The sequence below is a fragment of the Mesocricetus auratus genome, unplaced genomic scaffold, assembly GCF_017639785.1.
Source record: "Mesocricetus auratus isolate SY011 unplaced genomic scaffold, BCM_Maur_2.0 Super-Scaffold_100051, whole genome shotgun sequence".
NCBI classification, from domain to species: Eukaryota; Metazoa; Chordata; class Mammalia; order Rodentia; family Cricetidae; genus Mesocricetus; species Mesocricetus auratus.
The window spans coordinates 771,349-792,500 of NW_024429228.1; the positions used below are offsets into that span (position 1 = coordinate 771,349).

Below are 21,152 nucleotides of genomic sequence, written 5' to 3' on the forward strand. Positions count from 1 at the left end.
ATGTTGACACATGAGGCAATTCCTTATGAGACTATTGGAAGAACTTTGGGGATTGCTTCATGGATGAAAATGAGCCTGCCTTGATTTCAGCTAAGAAGTTCTGAGTTAACTCACTTGGGGCAGCGTCTCAATGAAGGGGTGGATGTTGGCCACTTTGGCTGCCCTCACGATCTCTTCCTGGGACACGACCCTGCTGTTGTCTCCATAGGCGATGTTCTCGGCGATGCTGCAGTCAAACAGGATGGGCTCTTGGGACACAATGCCCAGTTGGGCTCGGAGCCACTGGACATTGAGTTTCTTTGCTTCTTGACCATCTAGGAGCTGAAAAACAGAAATCCACACTATTAGAGTTTATTTTTTTAAGGAAACAATCCTAAATAGGAAGTGACCGGATTGTCTAGAAGGCTCTTGTGGTATGCACTAGCAGTGGTGAGATGCCCAACCTCATGTCTAATGTCAACATGCTGAAGGACAGCATGGTTAGCAGAGTGGCTCTTCTGACGAGTCTCTCTTGCTGTGGTCTAGAAGGTAAAATGGAATACATTTAGCCATGTCTTTCAACGTGTCTTGTGTCTATCTGCCCTCTCCTAGGGATCTCTGTGTCATCTGCCTTTAGGAAGTCTGCATCAAAATGTGACACTCAGCTCTCCTGTCCCTAATGTCAGTAAACTTTCTTCTCCTTGCTCCCCTAGAAAAAGAAGAGTGGATCAACAACAAAGTCCTAGATTCTGGAAGTTGGTCCCTGTGCCTTTTATTCTGTGAAATCTGCCAGTCTTAAACTTCTCCCATGCTTTTGTATATGTATGTGTATGCATGTCTGTACACACATGCATATGTCTGCACATGCGTATCCTAGGAGCTGATGTTGGGTATCTTTCTCAATCATTTTCCACTTTATTTTTTGATCCCAGGTCCCTCGCTGAACCTGGAGGTCGCCAATGTGGTAGACTGGTCAGCCAGTAAGCTTCAGAGCTCTGCCCCTCTCTGCCTCCCTAGTGTGGGACTCCAGACAAACACACCTGTGCCAGACTATTAAAATTTATCTTTTTATTAAATATTTCTGCATACAGTATATTTTCACCATATTCTTTCCCTACCCCAACTCCTCCCAGCCAGCCCATCTCCCTAACAACCCAACTTCATGTGCATGTAAGTGCTCAATATCTCGCTCACAAAATAAACAAGCAGCAGAAAATGAGGATCAAGAAACCAAGTCAGACAAAACAAAACAAAAAGTGCATACAAAAGGGCAAAAAACGTGGAATCTGTTTTGTGCTAGCCAAGTCCTTCTGGGTGTGAGGTGAGTTCTGAGGATTGAATTCTCATGCTTGAACTCCTGAACCACCCTTCTAGTGCCAACTTCTTCTAGTGTCGCCTGTATCAGCTAGAGACAGATTTATGCCCAGGGAAGACGCCAAGTGCCATAAATCTATGTGACTGAGCTTGGGTTTAAAGTCAACGTCAGACAGCCTAGAGTTCAAGGTTAGAGAAGTGAGGTCAAGCAGACAGCAGGGGGCAAGACAGCGGGGGGCATTCCTGTTCTGAGAGTCCCTGCTGAGCTCAGCACGGCTGGGCTAACTTTGGATTTACTCTTCTCTCTCTGGGAGTTGCCAGTCTCCGACATCCCCTTCCTCTCTTTTCTCACGACACGGGACAGGAACTCAACGGGAAGCAAAGACGAGATCATAGAAAGTGAAGTTTGACAGAGAGCAAAACCTTTAGGGGAATGAGTTCTGCTCGGAGTTTTGTTCCCATTTTGGTAGCTGTGCATGGAGGATGTGGCCTCCTTCCTGCTTCCAGATGTTAGCTCAGTTTTGCTTAAGAAGACCGGACTGCGTAAACGGTCCATCCGAAGCCAGAAATCAATCGTGTACCAGGATTTCTAGTGCAGCACTTACGTGTCTGGTTTTCTCCCCCAGTGACCCCATAGATTTACTTTATGCAGGTGCCAGTTTAGAGTTTACAGGCTGTGGTCATTACATCAGATAGGACTTTGGACCTCCATTCAACCGTCAGTATGATCACGTAAGATGCAACCTTGAATCAATTTACTAAGAACGTGTGCTCACCACTGTCCCGGCCATGGGGTCGTAGAAGCGCTCGAGCAGCTGGACCACGGTGCTCTTCCCACAGCCACTGCTGCCCACCAGGGCCAGCGTCTGTCCCTTTTTCACCTCCAGGCTCAGCCCCTGAAGCACGGGGATGTCGGGTCGGGTGGGGTAGTTGAACACAACTTCATTAAGCGTCACGCTTCCTTCAAACTTATCCTAAAATTTTTACAATGTTTTTTAATAAACCGATCTAGAAGTAAAAGTAGTATTACAAGGAAACATTACCAAAAACAATAATAGTGAAACATGAAATGCCTATTCAGTATAGAACTGTCACCAGTTCATGCTGAGAGCAAGTTTATTAGGATAGAAACTGAAGATGAGCAACGGTTAGACCAAGAGTTACTAAAATACAGGCTATCAAACACACAGTTTCTGATTTGTGGAAAGTAAACATTGGGCTAACAGCTGAAGAAAGCAGCGGCAGGGTCTAAAATGAAATTGCCACATCATCGCCACTGAGCCATAGGCATAGGCTTCACGTAGAAATGACTAAGCTAGTGTCAAAATTATTTTGCTTCAGTACACCTTCATTTTTTCTGTTGTAAAGTTGTGTGAAAAATTTAAAATGCCAAGTTGGTGAGACACTAGCCACATAAATATCATAACCATGTTGAGTATGTGATAGATCATGTCGTGACCTAGCAGAAAGAAAGCCTTTAGAACAAGCTCTGCCATCTGGCCAGAGGAAACTTACAGGCCACAGCCCTTCTCCACTGTAGCTGTCAATCAGAGGCTGTCTCTCAAACAGGCTGAATAAGTGTGCGGCAGACAGCTTGGCTTTTGCGTAGTCAGGAGCAAATGAACTGGCATGTCCTAGGGCCACCGCGCCAAACACAATTGCTGAAAACACCCTGGATGGAAGCAGAGGTGTTACAATTAGTTCCATGGTATTCAAGGTCCGAAGACAAACTTTGAACTAATATTTACATAACTGCTTTTCAATTGTTATTTCCCCAAGCCCACATAACACTTCTGAGAGATTCCAATAACAACAGCAACAAAATCCGGAAGGGAGGCAAGGCTCGCTGTCTCAGTGTGGGTTTTCTCCGTTCAAACTTCCGACAGTAAGGGCTCTGGGTTTTGAGAGTTAATGTGACCTTCCAGACAGCAGGTTTCTGACAGAGTCAGAAAGGAAATCACTGGCCCCAAAACAGATGCCAGCACAAACACAGTCTACTCCAACTCTTGGGGTTGCAGAAAACGAATACCAGGAAGAAACTTTACAACAGTCAGTGCCAGCCACACAAGAAGAAAGGCTTCATATAGACAACCTAAAAACGCATCCCAAGACTTAAGAGAAGCAAGAATAAGGGCCTAGGGCATGGCTCAGTGGGAAAAATCGTGTTCCACACAAGCATGGAGGAAAGAACGGACTTCCAAAGACTTCCAAAGACACATGTGCTGAGCCAAATACATAATGCATCCTCACATTCTCTCTGTCTCTCCTCTCTCTCTCTCTCTTTCTCTTTCTCTCCTCTTCTCTCTCTCACACACACAGACATACACTACACAATAATAATGATAAATAAAAAAGGAAAAGCATGAGCAAAAGAGAACAAAAATTAGAAGATCAGAAACCAAGAAACGGTACACATGATAAACGAAAGAGTTGGTCCCTCAAGAAAATATTTTAAAAAGCCCTTGAACTAATCTGCCAGGAAAAGAATAGTAAACACTTCCATGTTCATTGATTGGAAGTATGTTGTGTAAGGCTCATATCACCCAAAGCAATCTGATTTAATTCAGTCAGTCACTACCAAAATATAATGATATTCACAGAACTATAAAAAAAACCTTTAAAATTGCATGGAACCTTACATGCAAAAATAGAATATAATTGAGCAAAAGGAATAAAGCAAGACACATCATAGTAGTTGGTCTTGAGACAAACTACAAACTATAGTAACCAAGTCAGCATTATATTGGCATAAAAACAGACACATAAATCAAGAGATACAACAGACATCCTAGAGATAAACCCATGCATCTATATTAAGTGGCTTCTCATCAAAAGCACCCAAACCAGATGGAAGAAAAAAGGCAACCCCCATAAATAAGCAATGATGCAAGAAATCCCCATAATAAACAAATGACCCAGGCAAGCCCCATAATAAACAGTGACCCAGGAAAGCCCCATAATAAACAACGCAAGCAACCCCCATAACAAACAATGCAGGCAACCCTGGGTGTCTACACATAGAAGAAAGACACTTGATACCTGCCTCTCACCAACTTAGGGCAAAGAACAGGTTTACCAGACTTTAGTCAGACATTCCCATTCCACGGTTAAGGCCATGCTTTGGTTATGGAAAAGTTGCAAGCTACTTAACCTAACGAACCCAGTTTTGAGTCTGTGATCGGCAACAACTTTTTAGTTCCATTCGTACAACTCTCTCTGCTTGCATTCTGTGACCAAGTGTATCACATAGACAACCAACCTCATGCTTCGCAACCAGCGTCACAAGCTTGATGAGTTTTAGAGCACTCGGATGACGTAACTCTGCAAGGTGGGATTTCTGTGCCTACGACAGTCACAGCTTTTGAAAACGAACTCCTTGATCTCATCTTTGGAGAGTTGTTTTTTCCTATGCCACACCTTTACATAAGCCTATTAAAACTCTATTATACGACCAGTATAAAAGAATCCTACTGCTTTTTAGAGCTACTTACAGAATGACGTCTCTGAAGCGCATGTGTCCATTCACAATGAGGTAAGCACCAAATCGAAAACAGCCGGCATAGGAAAAATACATAAATGCTTGTGAGATGCTAAAAGTGATGCCATAGATGTGTGCCATCTGCACCGAATTCCTGAAAGGCAAATTCCTTTATTCACAATTAATATTCATAACCATTATTCAGATTCCCTTACTCCCTGTCTAGTTGAAAGAGCACAGCTTTAGCTTGGTCAGCCTGAGCTAAATGCCTGCCTTCTAGGGTAATAGGTTAATAGGTAATTCAATGCATTTCTGCCTAACACAATGAAATAGTCCTTGTCATGAAAAGTTGTTTTGAGAACTAAATGCAGTAAATAGCATGAATACCTATCAGAGCGCCTAGCACATGGTGGTTGTTCAAACAATAACTGCTCTTATACATTATTTAATATTCAGGTATTCAAACCATATTATGTAATAATTATGTCAAAAACACACCAGGATTCCAATATTAGAAATAGCATTGTAATTATCTGAATACAGATTATTCACATATCTGTGAAACAACCTATAGTCACATAGTAAAAGGATTTTAGTTTCACAAATGTTGGATAATTGATGTTTGTATAGATATACATCCAAAGTTCTCCAAGCTTGGTCCTGCTAGCTCCATCCACAATTTGTCTTACACTATTTCTAATTAGAACTGTTGTTACACTTTATAACGTTCCTAAATCTACTCCCCAGTAATTTCTTTACTCTTAAACCAGGAAGTATTTGGTGAAGAAAAGTCATTTGCTGATTTGGGTGGTGTCACCTGTATACTATGAGCATGTTGTTGTCCTGTTTTGGTTGGTGTAACCTGTATACTGTGACCATGGTGTTAGGCTGATTTGTGTAGTGTCACTTACTGTGTCCATGGTATTGTACTGATTCCAGAAGTGTCACTTGCATGCTGTGACTAAGGTACTATGCTTATTCGAGAACTAAATTGAACACTGTGATTACAATGTTACACTTAACATAATGGAACCATTTTCAGTTATGATCAAATTAATTTTTCAGCTATTCATTCTTCAAAGTTAAAAATATGCCTTGATGGGTTAGTGGTACACATTCACATCAAATATCAAATAGACAGAAAAAGATAGCTTGTGTGTTCTTTAGCATCATGGAAATAGCCACAAGTGAAAATCAGAACACATTGAGAATTTCAAGGATTCTTATTCAGATGTGCAAGTGTTCAAAACTACTGATTCCATAAGACAGGAATGGTGGCACATCCTCATAATACCAGCATGAGTTAGGCTGGGCAGAAAATCATGAGTACAAGGTTAGCCTGGATTGTATAGCAAATTGTAGGTTAGCCTGGGCTATATAAATCCTATAGGAAAGAAAGAGAGTTAGGGAGGGAGGGAGGGAGAGAGGGAGGGAGAAGGGTTATCCACTGCTCTTCCAGTCTATACACTGTGCTCAATTTTGTCAGCGTGAAGATGAAAACAGAACACATGGAGTTTTCTAATGAGCCAACTATAAAAGAGGCTGCATGTCTTTTTCTTCAGAACAGGTTGGAGCTCGTCCATATTTAGAAGACAAGTGAGACGCTGTCTGTCCTCTGGAGTGGAGCAAATGGAACTCATACTTAAATCAGCCTATATACTCAAGAAAGAAAGGTCTGGACTACTTCTCCTGAGCGTGCCCATCCCGAGCCGCTGCTGGGTCTCACCACAATGACTAAGCTTTCATGCAGATCTCGATGCCTCTTCACAGGAGAAAGGAAAATTGAGTCCTGGGACTCGATGATTATCAGAAAAAGTCAGTCATTTTTGTTCAGAGCAGAAATTTCTAGTGCTTTTAGGGCACAGCAACACAGCCCTGGGAAAGCAGTTGAGTATGCAGCAATCGTGTGTTTATTACCTGTAAGGTCCGTGCAATTTTTCAACATACATTGATTCAAATTTTCTTTCCTGGGTCAAGGACACAACAGTCCGAATATTCTCTATGGCCTCTGTTGCAATCTGTAACAGAAAGCTCTCCATTAGAAATGGCACTTTTATTTTGGAAATGAAAAATACCTATCATATGTACTCTGAGGATCAAGCCAATGAGTCTTAGATTTCTTCAAATAAAAGCAAACAGCAGAATGCATTCTTTAAGACTAAGTTGCAAACAAAGTTGGCCTTGGGATGTGATGGGCAGAGCAGTTATGTCTCTGGATGCTCATGGAGGCTGACGACTGAGGGCCAGAATATTGCAGTCAGTCACATGTCTGACTTCAATCACAGTCCTTTAGTGACCTTGTGAGTCTAGAAGACATGATTAAGCAATGGCCTTAGGGGGTCCACTGGAAATGATGGTCATCTTCACCCTGGACACACCACTTCGTAGACACACTGTCTACCCACAAGCAAAAGGAGACTCCAACTGGAAATACATGGCTTTGCTTTAAACGGCTGTTTAAAGGAAAGAAACAGGCCTGATACTGGTTAATCAGACTTGGATTCCTGGATCTGGAGGCAAGTATCTGTTGGGAAGTCCTGTGGATTCAGAGGGGACAGGGGTCATCATTTGGGGAGAAGATCTGATGCAGCTGTTTGAAAAATGAAACATATGTGCAGAGAGGTTTACAGAGAATACAGCCCATGGACCTAAGAGACAGAGACTCAGAGAGAACACAGCCAGGGGACCTAAGAGACAGAGAGATACAGTCCATGGACCTAAGAGACAGAGACTCAGAGAGAACACAGCCAGGGGACCTAAGAGACAGAGAGATACAGTCCATGGACCTAAGAGACAGAGACTCAGAGAGAATACAACCGAGGGATCTAAGAGACAGCCCTACGCCTGCACTTGAAATACATCCTTTATGTCAATCCCAAGCCAACCAGGAGGCTTGCTGTTTTGTTTTTCAAGTCTTATAGCTTAACTACCCTTTGAGTATTGTCGGTGATTAGCTCTTGAGTCTAAATCATGGTTCTATAGGCATGTTGCCTGAATATACCATCAACACCAGGAATATCAGATCTTAAATTTTACGGTTATGTTTCATCAGCTTTAACATTTGTATTTCAGCTTCCCATTGTAAGTAGGAAAAGATATTTGTTATCTTAGACTAAAAAGCTCTAATCAAATAGTCCAACAGACAACAGAAGCAGCCAAAATGTTGCCACATCAAAGAACACAATCTTCTTTAGCCTCAGGAAATCCATGTGGGGTAGTGTTGCTCCTGTTTTGACAGATGAGGAAGGTGCAGAGACTGTTCCCTGCAGGTCTAAACATTAACTCAGGGCATGAGGACTGGTAGGCCACCTGATGCCAAGTCGACTCTCAGCCAATTGCACCATGCTGCTCTGTTTCTTTTGAGATTTGCACAAAGAGAAACCAGTTGTAAACAAGTTTATCATCAACTCTTGACTTCCTGGTCATGGATTAACTTTGCGGTCTAGCTCTGATATCACAGGCTCCTGGGCTTAGTAAATGGGATCTAGACAGGACACCCATGATATAAATTCATTACTTGGACTGCAAGGGGCATGCTGGTGGAACTAATTTGTAGGATGTACATATATTAATCTTACATTTAGAGGATTGCTTTACAAGTATAACTATGACTTGTGGCTATAATATTTTGCCTTCCTTCCCCTATTGCACAGCAACAAATATGCTAAGCTTTCCTTGGAAAATTGAAATGAGACGATCCCAATTCCTGATATATTTTATCCATTAATGAAAATCTGTACCCAGGTAAAGGAGCATTTCCTTTTGAACAGATGATGGGGAGGAGATCACCCAGGCTCCCACTGCCTTCTTTCAGCCCTCTCTCCTGATGGTGCTCCACCAGGCTGGACCTCAATGGAGACCACACGGATCTTAAACCGGGTAATCCTCCTTCGTCTGCCTTGCAAGTACTAGTATTATGAGCGGCCACACCACACCAGACACTCCATTCTAACCCCAGTTCTCTCGGTGAATCAACAGTTGGTGGAGAAAACAAAATTGAACCTTGACTGAATTTTTGAAGATTCAAATAGTTTCAATCTCTCATATTTTTTTGAAACATATCATTAGACTACCTCTCGAAAACCATTCATCTGATCCCCAGGATGACAGTTTTTAGGAAGTTTATAAAGAAAGCTGGACAGCATTGCGCTTGGAGTCTCTTCACCGATGTAGACAGGCCACTGGAACTGAATGTCTTCTTCAGCTCACGTGGTGTGAACAGAAGGCCAAAACTAAGAACTGAAAGTTTCCGTCTATCGAAACACTAGTCAATTCTAACTACCTTCCATCTGCCAAATTCTTATTATTATATAAATATTAGCTTTCTCAGTAGAGTCACAATTACCATGTTGGGTAGATTCAAGATGTTTTTATTTGTGCAATTTGTCTAAGAAAATTTGATTTTCATTCTGACAATTTTCTCTTGAGGAATGAAGAAGAACTTCAAGGTGTACCACAGAGGGAGCAAAGCTTGGGGTTTGGTTTTTTTTTTTTTTTTGGTTGTTTGGTTGGGTTTTTCTATGGCACACAGAGCAAAGAAAATGGTACCCTACGATGTCTAAAGGCAGTAAATAAGAGAGTGTTCAGCAACTGGACACACTCACAAAGGAAGTCCAGGATCCACAATATACACGTTCCTAGGGAACTCTGCTCCAGGACAAGATCATATGCAAATGACAAGTGTTCTGACAGAAACTAAGGAACGCTAACCCCATGCAGTGGCAGCCATGACCAGTTACAGGAGGAGGGTACGGAGCTCAGTGGATACCATCTGTGTAGTGGAAACATGTCCCACTGCAACCCTAATCTTGGCGGGGGGCATTATTATTTGCTTGTTTTATTGTGTGCCAGTGTATTGCTATGTGGCCCAGAATGGCACTGAACTAATGGCAATTCTCTTGCCTCTAACTCTTGAGTGATGAGCATACATGCATGGGGCACTACAGCTAGATTTAATCTTACCCTTTCCTGTCAGCCACTCATAGGTAGACAGTCACTCAGCATCAAAGCCTGTCTAGCCTGCAGGTGAAGACACTGACTTTCCCAGCACACACAGCTATAATGAAGGTGTAATAAGACTGATGCTATAGGAGCCATCAGTTTATACTAATCATCTGCTTTACCCCCAAGTTTTCATTAAAGAATGATGCATACAGCCACAAGAACAGATATGTCCGTGAAGACAATCTACACCTTACCATCTGAATGTGTGTGCATTACAAATCAAACGTTTATGTGTGGTTCAGACATACTTAAATACCTATAGAGAGTGAGGTGGTGAGAGATTTGGGTTGGGTTTGCTTCCTGTCCACACCTCTACATTTGCAAAATGAAGGGTCTGGCTCGGCAGGTCGGAGTTCTTGCTCTGAAAGCACAAGGACCTCAGTTCAAATATGCAGCATCCATGTAAGAAGCCAGTCACTCCAGTGTGTGGGAGCAGAGGCAGGCAGATCCTGGTTGTTCATTGGCCAACCCCTTTAGGCAAAATGATGGGGCCATCTCTCAAGGAATGGGCAGGAAGCAATAAAGAACCACACTCAATGTGCTTCTATGTCTTGAACACTTGGCACTTGTGTGTGCATGCTTGTGCACAAATACACATGTGAGGCAGCATTATCATCTGCCTCACAGGACGACTGTGAAGACATTAAGAATGAGTTTATATATTTAGTACGATTGTCACACACTCTTAATTTTCACTACACAGTAGAACCACAAAATAAGGAATTACTGCCACCTAGTGGCTTCTAACGTTAACAATAAAACTAACAATAGTGGTTGGGGGCAAGTACAGGTAAAAACTGGCTGGTTGAATAATCCACTTCTATCCTCTGTCTTTTCAATAGAATAGCATCATTTGTTCTATCAATGACATCAAGATGTGTAGTCAAGATGAAATGCATCTGGGTAGTTTGGAAGACCTTTATAACAAGTTCTGTCTGGAAACTGAAAGTTTTAGATGACCCATCTCATTTTCAAGTTCTAGGCATTATCGATACAGTAAAGCATTTTTGCACAAGTTGGAAATTTTCAGCGGTAGTGAAAACAGTAAATGTGACAATTCAAGCACGACACTCTACAAGCAGCACGTCTGTTAGCTGAAGCCCACTTAGCTCACCTTTCCAGCAGCTTCCAGTGCTTTTTTCTCTCTCTTGGCATTTCCAGCCAACATCTTCATTTCAACAATTCCTGATACAGCAATGAATGGAACCACTGATAAGAGCAAAAGTGTCAGTTGCCAACCGTAGATCAATGAAATAATGATCCCGGTTCCTAGGTTGGCTGTGTTCTGGGCAATTAAAGCCAACCTGGTTCCCGTGGCCTTCAAGAGAAAAAGAGTAAGGCAGCTGGGTAACATCCAAACCACAGGTTCTTGTCTTGGGCTTCCTATCCAGAATGTGAAGGCTTTCACTCTCTCAGTAAACCCACACTTGTACCTAACTCACAAGGCTCCTCCCTTCAGCCCATGGAATCGCCTACTGTATGGATGAGCTTTGAAGACACACAACTTCCAAAAGGGGAACCTAACCCCAATGCCAGTAATTTACATAAAAATTTGGTTCAATTGTTCAGACAGAAATTCACACTCGTCTAGAAACCATGTCACAAAATATTCACCTCCTATAAGACCATTAACCACAAAACATACAAAGGTGGAAATAGTTGTTTGTACAGTTTAGAAAACCAGGACCACTGTCATGGACATTGCTTTCATGCCTCTTAGGATAGCAATTGGCTCAGGTTGGGTGTGTGACCTATTAACTACAACTAGAGTTGTGGAAATGGTTTTCATTTTGATGGATGAAGTACAGACGTATGTCCTTTCCATAGATGGGATACAAACAAGCTTCTAGCTGTAATTGCTATTGGTTGCCAACCAAGAAATAAGTCTCATGAAGCCAATACTGACAGAAGGAGCCTGGGTCTCTGATGCCATTTCTGAGCTAATGGATGAATCTACTTTGAAGCTTAAGCTTTCCCTTTGCTGCTCAGGTTGGTTTCAACTGGATGTTCTGACATTTCCAACTGAAAGTATCTTTTAAAAATGTTTTACACTCCAGGCAAGCTGTCCACCACTGAGCCATTCCCACCCCCACCCCCAACTGAAAGCATCTCCACAGATGGAGTAACCATGCTTGCTTTATTAAGGGAAAGACAAGCAGAGTGCAGGCTACGTACTCCCTGGACTTGCGCAGCATCTGTGGCGAGTCTTGTAGAAAGTGCTCCAGTGCTGTTTTTGTAATCATCAAACCAGCTCATGTCCTGTGGAATTAAGCACATCTTTAAGTTAGGTCACAATTATAACAGGCATAAATAATACAATCTCTCAGTGCTCCAGTGAGGAGAAATATCCACACTGAACATGGCTAAGAAATTCAGGGGAGATCTTCTGCACAGAGTGGTGGTCCAGGTGCAACCCTGAGCACCCCACTCCATACACATTAGGCCACATGTCCTGACTGTCCCTCGTAATAGGAAGGGGTCTCTAGTCGGAGGTAAGGAACAGATTCACCTGCCACTCCACCTAAAGCTGGATTCCTGTGGATATAGCTGTCACAACGTGTGCTGTGGACACCTCTGCCCCCTAGGGTGCTCTCTCTCATTAAGAGACAGGTCTTCCTTATAAATTGTAAACAGGGAAATTAAATGTTGACTTCTTGCTACACTTTTGCTTTATTCTTGTCTAAACAAGGATTCTAAAAGTATATCTTAGATTTGACATGAGTTATAAGTACGTATTGGCAATATCTTTTACTTTTTGCCCCCCAAAGCTGGAGTTTGAAAGGTTCCCAAAAGAACTCATCAATTCAGATGTGCTCAAAGCAAGATGCCCCTTGTTTGCCCGGCGTGAAAAGAGATGCAACCAATTCAAGGCAACTGACTCCCTCTAGGATCTTTTCTTTAAAGGTGGAACATACGTTTTTACATGTCCCACACACCCTACCCCAGAATGTGAACTTACATACTCAGTCACGTTTCAATAAATTAAAAAGTGAATCAATGTGAAAACAGCTCAAGACAAAACATAACTTCTAGCATTTGGGAAAGCATGGTTAGGACAACTGGGGCACATGAACACCGATGCTACCAACCACCTTCTCCTGTGAACAAAGGGACCCTACAAAGACTGGCCAGTGTCTGTGCAGAATCCAAGGAACAGACACACATACTGGAAATGAGAGTGTTCCCATGGAGACAGGCCGCTGCAGAATAAGCCAAAGAACTCTTGAAAAGCCTGCTCCCATGAAGACCCTGAGAAGTCATTGACTAGTTCAGGACTAGGTAACTTGCAGGACACTAGTCATTCCTTTCATGGAAGTCTTGGAGGGGAAATACGTCCATTGTCATGCCAACCACAGCAGGCAGAGCCTAGCATCAGGAGTCATGACCAGTGCACTCACCTGCCGAAGCATTGCTTTAAAGGCCATGGACCGCAGCCTTGTGGTAAGAATCTCCCCAGCCTTCCCAAATGTGAAGCCCTGAGGTGGGGGGGGGGGAGAAAAAGACTCGGGTTCCCATTGATTCACATCATTGTCCTGACACAACTACAAGCATTCACATTGATTTTACATATCTGTTTGTTGATCGACTATTCAAATAACAAAGGCCAACTTCCAATGCAGGCACTGAGAGTCATTGGTGTGTGTTGGAACTGTAACACTGAGAACCTGTATGTGTCCCATTTTGGCTTCTCTATCATTTCAATGACTTTTGAGGGTAGCATCTCAGTAACCAAGATACCATATTGAACTAGAATGTTTGGCATATTCCTAACATTTCCAACATAATGAAAACAAGAAACAAAGTTCTACTCAGAGACACACTTTGGCTGCTGTGCTGTAGAAAGAGGATATTCCCCGCCCCACCCCACCCCCACTGGCTCGGCCCCACCTGCTCCTGGATTAGCCAACAATTATGTTTACTTCCTCTCCAAGTCTCCTTGCCAGACAATTTCCCTGTCCCTAACAACTGTGTCCAAGATGGAGAGGAGCCAGATGTCCAGAGCTTGGACTGCTTCTGGAGCACGGCGGGTGGTTGGGCTCCAGTAAAGCCACAAGTGAAGGGGCAGGCCATGGCCGGCACTTGGGAGTATATACTGCTGAACTCTTCGCTAAGCCAGGAATTGGTGTGGGGGGTGCAGCCGCCTTATGGGTCCCTTGCGGCAGTCTGTCCTCACCTGCCTTTGCAGGAGGGCTAGCTGCTGCACGCTGCCCCACTCACTACTCCTATAGCTCCCAGAATCCCACCACTCCCCAGTGAACCTGGGCTTAGCTCTGCATCAGACCTCCAAGATGCTCCTAACAAGGCAATGATTTCCAGATAAAAATCTCATCTTCCTGTTGCCTCTGGCTCCACAGTGAGAAAGGAGAAGCAAGCTGGACATGACTAGCTACATTGTACTGGCACTGTGGGTTGTCTTTGAGAACAAGCCCGTCATGCCCACTGGATTGAGCATGGCTTGGGGAAAGCTTAATTAGGTAGAAAAGACAAACAGCCACCAAATTCTCGTTCTTGTTAATTTGTTTGATCAGAACCTAACTGAGTAGCACAGGCTAAACTCTACTTTGTGACTCCTCTGCCTCAGTTTCCTGTGTGGGACCACAGGTACGTACCACCTGCCTGGCTTTGACTAGCCTCTTCTGACCAGGTCCGTACTATACGAATGCAAATGCATGCTCTTTCTAAGTTTGCCAATTAGGAAGGAAAACATTTAAAGTTACTTGGGATTGGGGGGAAAAAAGAGGATGTTATTGTACCGTGTTTGTCTTCAGTTTGCAGCGAGTGAGCCTGAGTCTTCTTCGGTGGTAGCAACCATTGACCAAAGACACACCTATCATTTGGGTAGCTGCAGTGCCACCCCTGCAGTGAAGGAACATGCCCTCTAACGAGCCCCCCCACACCCCCTTCCTCAACTCATGTCAGTGTGAGGAGCTGGAAGTTGGGTCAATTTCTCCATTCGCATGCTTGAAGAGCAATGGCCACTGCTTACCTGGAGGAAGAAAGTGAAGAAGGAAAGGACTCCCAGGCCCAAGAAGACCAGGGAGAAGAGGTTGCACTTCTGCTGCTTTACTGCAGGATCCCCGGGACCAAAGATCTAGAAGAGAGCATCCAAACACCCATGTGAATGGCTGGGTCCCACCCGCTCACCCCTTCCCTAGAGAGTGGCTTCCAGGTCACATCTGCGAAAGCAGCTGTTGAATACATGGGGTTTCCAAACACCTGGCGTAAGACTGACGGCTTTAACTACTGTTACGTGGCATTACATACATGCATATTGTCACATAGCTTCTCTTCCCCTTTATCACCAGCATGTTTTCACGGTCCTGATAAACAGTTTCTGGCTCTCCTCCTTGTAGACCCTGGAGCCGTCTGCGTCTTTGGGGATTACGGGTCATATGTGGCACAGCAGCCGGCTGAAATGCCTCTTCCTCTGTCCCCCCAACCCCAGCCCGCAACCTTCCCCTCCAGGAGCTTACTCAGCCCAACCTCCTCTCCCTTGTTCCTGTCCCCTGCTTTAAAACACTTATTAGTACCTGACACATTATAAAGCTGGATTTTTGTTTGTGTGTTGTGTGTGTGAGGCCCCAAAAAGGTGGCTGTTATAGGCACAGCATAACTTATTTTGTGAACTGTCTTTCTAGTGTCTGGATCCTAAAAATGTGCCTGCAAGCCATGTGTCTCTTGAACGGCAAGAAAGCCAAGGGTTGTCTTATATTGAAGTTTAGTAAGATTCAGAGGGTCCTTTCTAATGTTTTTGTTGCTTCTTTTCGGTCTTAATGTATATCAGTGTCCAGCATCACGAGACTAACCCATCCCAGCGTGTTGAAAGACAATTTGTTCTTACCCAACAAGTCTCCCCAGTAAGACTAGAGGGAGTTAGGTGTTTACACAACACAAAGACAGACATTTTGGATAACTTTGTGCACACATCCCTCAATGAATTAATGATTGGATTGGAGGCCACACACCTGGGTAGACACTCTGAAATGTCCCTGCATGGTTACCTATGTGTTCTCCATATTCAAACACACTTTCAAACTGTTTATTTTATAGATGAAGAAACAACAGTGTAGGTGCAAGTGTAATTCCTGGTGTCGCCCACACACTCAACATGAAGGCCAGTCTGTGCCTAGAACCTGGGCTCACAGTAGACTAGGATGACTTCATCCTCTCCTCCATCCTGACCCCTCCAGGCCTATAGTCCTGTGAGCCCAGTGCCAGCCTCTCTCTGAAAATGAATATGAGCAACCACCTGGCACAGGTGTCACCCAAGTGATGACAACTGAGTGCCTTCTTCATTTACTTTATTCTTTGTAAGTTCACTAATGTTGTAACAGGATGCCTCAAAGCCTACTCATGCTCTCTTATAATAAGCTTGACTTTCAAAGAGAATTAAGGGCTTTGACTTAGTTTAATTTGAAGCTACTTAACCCCATAGCTGGTGAGGCTGAGCTGAGCAGTAACTGACGAGCTGTTTCCTCCCAGGCTGCCGTGGGATGGTTCACACTTACAGCTATCATCTCTGACAGGATGATGGAGATCGCTGGTTGGAGGGCCCCATTGACAATGGCACAGACTGTTCCCACCACAAAGTAGGGCCACTCCGTTTTATTCAGTTTCAAGACTTTCAGAAAAGACACGGGTGGCACATTTGCATCCTAGAACATACAAATATCAGAACAAGCTGGTGATACCAGTGCCTCAGACACAAGCTGGTGTCTGTAGACAAAGTTGTAGACAAAGAGGAGGCATGATTATTATCCTCAAATATTTTGTAGACTAAAAAAAAAAAAGCCTGTCCTTGACTAGAAAATTTATAGACTAAAAAAAAGTCCTGTCCTTAAAAGTGCCTGCTGATGACACGGGACTGGCCATGAATCTTACACACAGGTGGCAGTTTCTATGGTGTGGTCTGCAGCTTGTGAGGCAGCAGGATCGAAGTTTCAGCTCTGGGTCTGCGTGCCCGTCGTGGCTAGACCACATGAGCTAAGCTGTAGAGTTCCCTTCAGTGTCTGATGCTACATGGCCTTGCCTCTCTCGCAGTGACACCGTCAGATGAAGCAAGGCAGTGGACAGGATCGGATGGATCCACATCCTCTCAAATGTAGAAGAGCATCATCATCATTAACCACAGGACGTGGCTTTGGCCTCCACACTCTGCCCAGCACTGCCAAATCAATCACAACCCCTTTCTCATCATCACATGCTGATCCCAGGACTCATGTGTGACTAGCTTTATTACCTCTAGACTACAAAGATGCATATAGTATTTGAATTTAAGAATAAACATCACAGCACAAAGACTATATTTTATCTGTTTTCCCCTTGGAAATCCATTTTTTAAATTCCCATTTGTTTAATTCACTGTCAAATACATTTAAAAAATAGATTTCCTTTTCTTTAAAGGGACATGTGGCCCGTGGTAAGAACCATGTATTCTTGAAGACTAAGGATTTCAGCAGCAAAACCCTAAGGCAAAGGCTTTACTGGAGTGGGGAACAACTTACGAGTTGATTGGCGTCTGCATCTAGCCTGTGCTGATGCACTCGTGAACTTTTAAGACTTTTTTTGGTAGAATTCCTAAATATGTGAGATTTCCAGCCGTTGGGGGCCATGCCACTAGCAGCCTTTTCTTCACGGAGTTCAACTTCAAATTCTTCTGACAGGATCTGGCTTCCTGATGTCTGAATGAGAGATAAGACATTACAGTGTATGTGTGTGTGTGTGTGGGTGTGTGTGTTTGTCCAGATGAATAAAATCTCCAAGTTTAGAATAATAAAGCAACTCTGAATGTTACATGCATCAAAATTTTTACAAAGTTGAATTAAAATCAGATTGAGGTTTGAGAGCAAAAAAAAAAGCTCTAAATTGAGCATCCAGTGAATTCTCAGGGTCACCATGATTCTGTCCTCCGTCTCTCCAACAGGACCAACAAGAAACTAGGAGGGTAAAACAAAACTCAGAAGTAGGCATGGTGAGGGAACCTAGGGAGAAACAGTCACAGGCCCTGAGAACCCCAGAACTTGTAGAAGCAGCAGAGGTGATTCAGTTAAGTCCTATTCACAGAGGATTATAACATGGCCCAATTTGGCTAAATTTGGTAGCACTACTGCCAAGTAGTTTTGTATTATTCTCATTTAATCATATTGGACCATCATTCAGTTTGAAAATATACAAGTTTTCTTGGGAAAGAGGGCCCAGACAGAATGATATAGAGTTTAGAGCAATCTGGTTGTCTCTCAGCCAAAGTCCTTGTAGTAGTGTGGGGTTGGGACAGCAGGGACAGGTAAGATGTGAGAACCCCCCATGTCATCAGATCACCTTGCTAATACATCAAAATGAAAACTAAAATGGATTTAAAATACCCTTGCTGTCTCTGTTTTTTTTCCAGTTGCTGTAATAACAGAGCAGCAACTGAAGGGACAAAGAAGGACTTTAATTGACTGACAATCGCAGGTTACAGTCCAGCCAAAGATTGAGGAAGCATCTACGGTTCACCCACAGTCAGGAAGCAGAGATCAGTAATGCAACTACACTTCTGAGTCAGGATTGTCTGCCTGGGACGTGGTTCCACCCACAGTTAAGATGGGTCTTCCCTCATCATCCATTAACTCAAGAAGGCATGCTCCAGAGGCCCATCTTGTCCAAGCGACATTACCTATTATAGTTATATATGTTCTAAAATAGAAAGTGATCAAGAGGATTTATATAAAAATTAATTATAAAACTTCCTGGCATTCCACTCTTTGGGGAATTTGAAAATTTCAGTAACTATTCTGTGCCAGGTTCTTTAAAACAGCAACAACAGCTCAATGAGATCCAAATAATAACCCATCCTTTAAAAAACATCAGTAGCTTTCCAGTGTACACTCAGATGTCCACGTAACTTTATATACATATATATACATATATATGTAATATGTATATATATCTGCTTTACTTGACATGTATCGCACATATTGATTAAACTCCTTTGTGCTCATGTGTAGGGTGCAAACGTATGTGTGTGAGTGTGTTTGTGCCCCAGTGAGCAGGTGAGCAAAGGGCAGGCGATATCAGATTTCCGTTGTTTGCTTTTTTTGTTTGTTTGTTTGGAAAGAGGGTCTCTCGTTGGTCTGCAGCTCACCAAGTAAGCTGGCTGAATAACCAGAAGTTCCCAGCGATCCACCTGACCTACCCAGCACATGTATACATGCCATCACATCTAACTTCTTTTTTTCCAGAGAACAAACTTAGGTCCTCACACTTAGAAGATAAGCATGTAACTGGCTGAGCTACTTACTGTACCCAGCTACCAGGACACTTCTCCAGCACGTGTATATGATCACATGACGGATAAGAGTGATTGGCATATCGGTTACCTCAAAAAATGATCATCTTTATTGGAGAGATTCAAAGTCCTCTCTCCTTGTGCTAGGACTATAGCGCAGTGGTAGAATGTTCACCTTGAATTAAGGCCTGGTTTCAGTCCTCACAACTGAAAAGGAAATGAACTCCCCCAGCTTTTTTGAAGTATATAACTCATTGCTGTCAGTCATAGTTACCATAATGTGCTCTAGAGCATTAGCTATTACTCCCCTCGGCCTGCAATCATCTTCTCGCTAATGCTCCATAACACTGCCCAGTCTCTACAAACCATCAATTTGTTTTCTTCCTCTGGAAGAGCAACATCCTAGCTCTCACTCTGCAGTGTCAGGTACTTACACTTATAGCAATGGCTCACTGTAGGTTTGCTAATCCAAATACAGGACCCACACTCAGCAGGGTTGGGACTTGTTGGGAAACTGAGGGAATTGCTAACACTGTTTTAATTTGTGCTTGTACTGCAATGTTTAAATAGGAAGCAAAAAAATGAAACAAGCTAAGTATTCAACTTTAGAGAAACTAATAGCTTCACGCAGTTCTTATAATTACTCCCGGGTAACTGAGATAATAATATTTCATGATGTATATCTGGAATATAAAGGGGGGAATCTACGATGCACATGTATGAGCTTATTATGATGCCAAAGCAAATACACATAGTTTAAAACTTATGAACTATAGTCATGGGAACGTTTTAGGTTACTTATTCTGCAAGGTTGATAAAATGATAGTGCACAATATGAGACAAACTAATAATGTCTTAGTGACTAGAGCAAACAACTTTTAAAAAGCCAACTATTCACTTCCTAAAGCTGTGGGTGCTGCCATTTGCTTTACCAAGTTTGTCTACAAAGCATGTGTAAAGTGTACCCCTTGCCCAGCCGTGGATCTCTTTCTCTTTCCATGGGGAGGCCATTTCCTTTTCAGTTAGTTTGGACACATTGCCCATACAATCAATAATCATTGTTCTAATGAAATCAGTAACTGAATTTTCCATTTGTCTGCCTTCCCCTGAGCCCTTCACTCTTTCCTAAATTAAGGCTTCAGTTCTACCTAATTTTAATGCCTAGTCATTATTTTCTTGTATGAAATTAGCTGTAACCTTTTTTTTTTAATAATTTAAGGACTACCGTATCAGCAACCCAGACAGCATAGAGAAACCATCCTTGACAGCCAATACCTGCATGTTCACAAGTCTGAAGTAGACCCCTTCCTTCTGCATCAGCTCACTGTGGCTTCCCTGCTCCACGATGACCCCATCCTCAAACCCAACAATGACATCTGCATTTCTGACTGTAGACAATCGGTGAGCTATCACAATAGTGGTTCGGCCTTCTCTGGCCTAGTGGGGAAACAAAGAAATCTGTGGTACATTGGGAGTATGGTACAAACATGCTGTCAATCAGCAGGTGCAATTAAGCCTTATGTAGTAAGTAAATAAAGTAATGAAGTAAATGAAAGTGACACCCCATATTTTAGTGTGCTTAAAGCACAGACACCACTCCTTCATAACAGATAAAAGTCACATTTGTGTTCCAGACCACACAGGAGGACCAACCCTTTTAATATGAGGGTAGATTACTCTGGAAGCCTATGGTGGTATCTGATACTCAAGGAAGCTATAAACAAACAAACAAATAAGTTTTTATTTGAACTGGTAAGTATCTTCATGTTTGTCTGATGAGCTCTACCTTTGAGCTGTGCAGTGCACTGAACACTCCAAGAGAAACATTTTAGGGGGGGTCATTATAAAGTCACAGCTTTCTCCAGAGCCTGATCTTAATATAATTCATGTGCATATGTACATGTACATATAAATATATATATAGTCACATATTTAATTATATGTATTTCACATTTATTTCAAAGTAAGTTTTTTGTTTTTAGTGTTTTAACAAAATTAATAAATCCACAAAAATAACTTAAAGTTTAGAATAAAACATAGTACAATGAAGAAATAGACACTATGCTGTAACTAAAAATTATTATAGAAAAATACTTAGAAATTATAATT

The 21,152-nt window shown here is 42.7% G+C and overlaps 1 protein-coding gene across 6 annotated transcripts in view; it reads right to left on the reverse strand.

Annotated features, from left to right (window-relative positions):
- LOC101827092 (phosphatidylcholine translocator ABCB4) overlaps positions 1 to 21,152 on the reverse strand; it is a 50,293-nt gene that overhangs the window by 2,076 nt on the left and 27,065 nt on the right. For 3 of the 6 annotated variants that reach the window (XM_005083959.4, XM_021235185.2, XM_040735817.1), the window contains 12 exons: positions 20,319 to 20,480; positions 17,281 to 17,457; positions 16,285 to 16,431; positions 14,763 to 14,867; positions 13,174 to 13,251; positions 11,951 to 12,034; positions 10,890 to 11,093; positions 6,689 to 6,789; positions 4,785 to 4,925; positions 2,809 to 2,965; positions 2,070 to 2,267; positions 115 to 321 (listed from right to left, as the gene is read on the reverse strand). In XM_005083959.4, coding sequence (XP_005084016.1) covers positions 115 to 321; positions 2,070 to 2,267; positions 2,809 to 2,965; positions 4,785 to 4,925; positions 6,689 to 6,789; positions 10,890 to 11,093; positions 11,951 to 12,034; positions 13,174 to 13,251; positions 14,763 to 14,867; positions 16,285 to 16,431; positions 17,281 to 17,457; positions 20,319 to 20,480 — 1,761 coding nt within the window. Of the gene's footprint in view, positions 1 to 114; positions 322 to 2,069; positions 2,268 to 2,808; positions 2,966 to 4,784; positions 4,926 to 6,688; positions 6,790 to 10,889; positions 11,094 to 11,950; positions 12,035 to 13,173; positions 13,252 to 14,762; positions 14,868 to 16,204; positions 16,432 to 17,280; positions 17,458 to 20,318; positions 20,481 to 21,152 lie in introns of those variants that run through there. The other 3 variants (XM_040735815.1, XM_040735816.1, XR_005873259.1) reach the window with 3 other exon arrangements.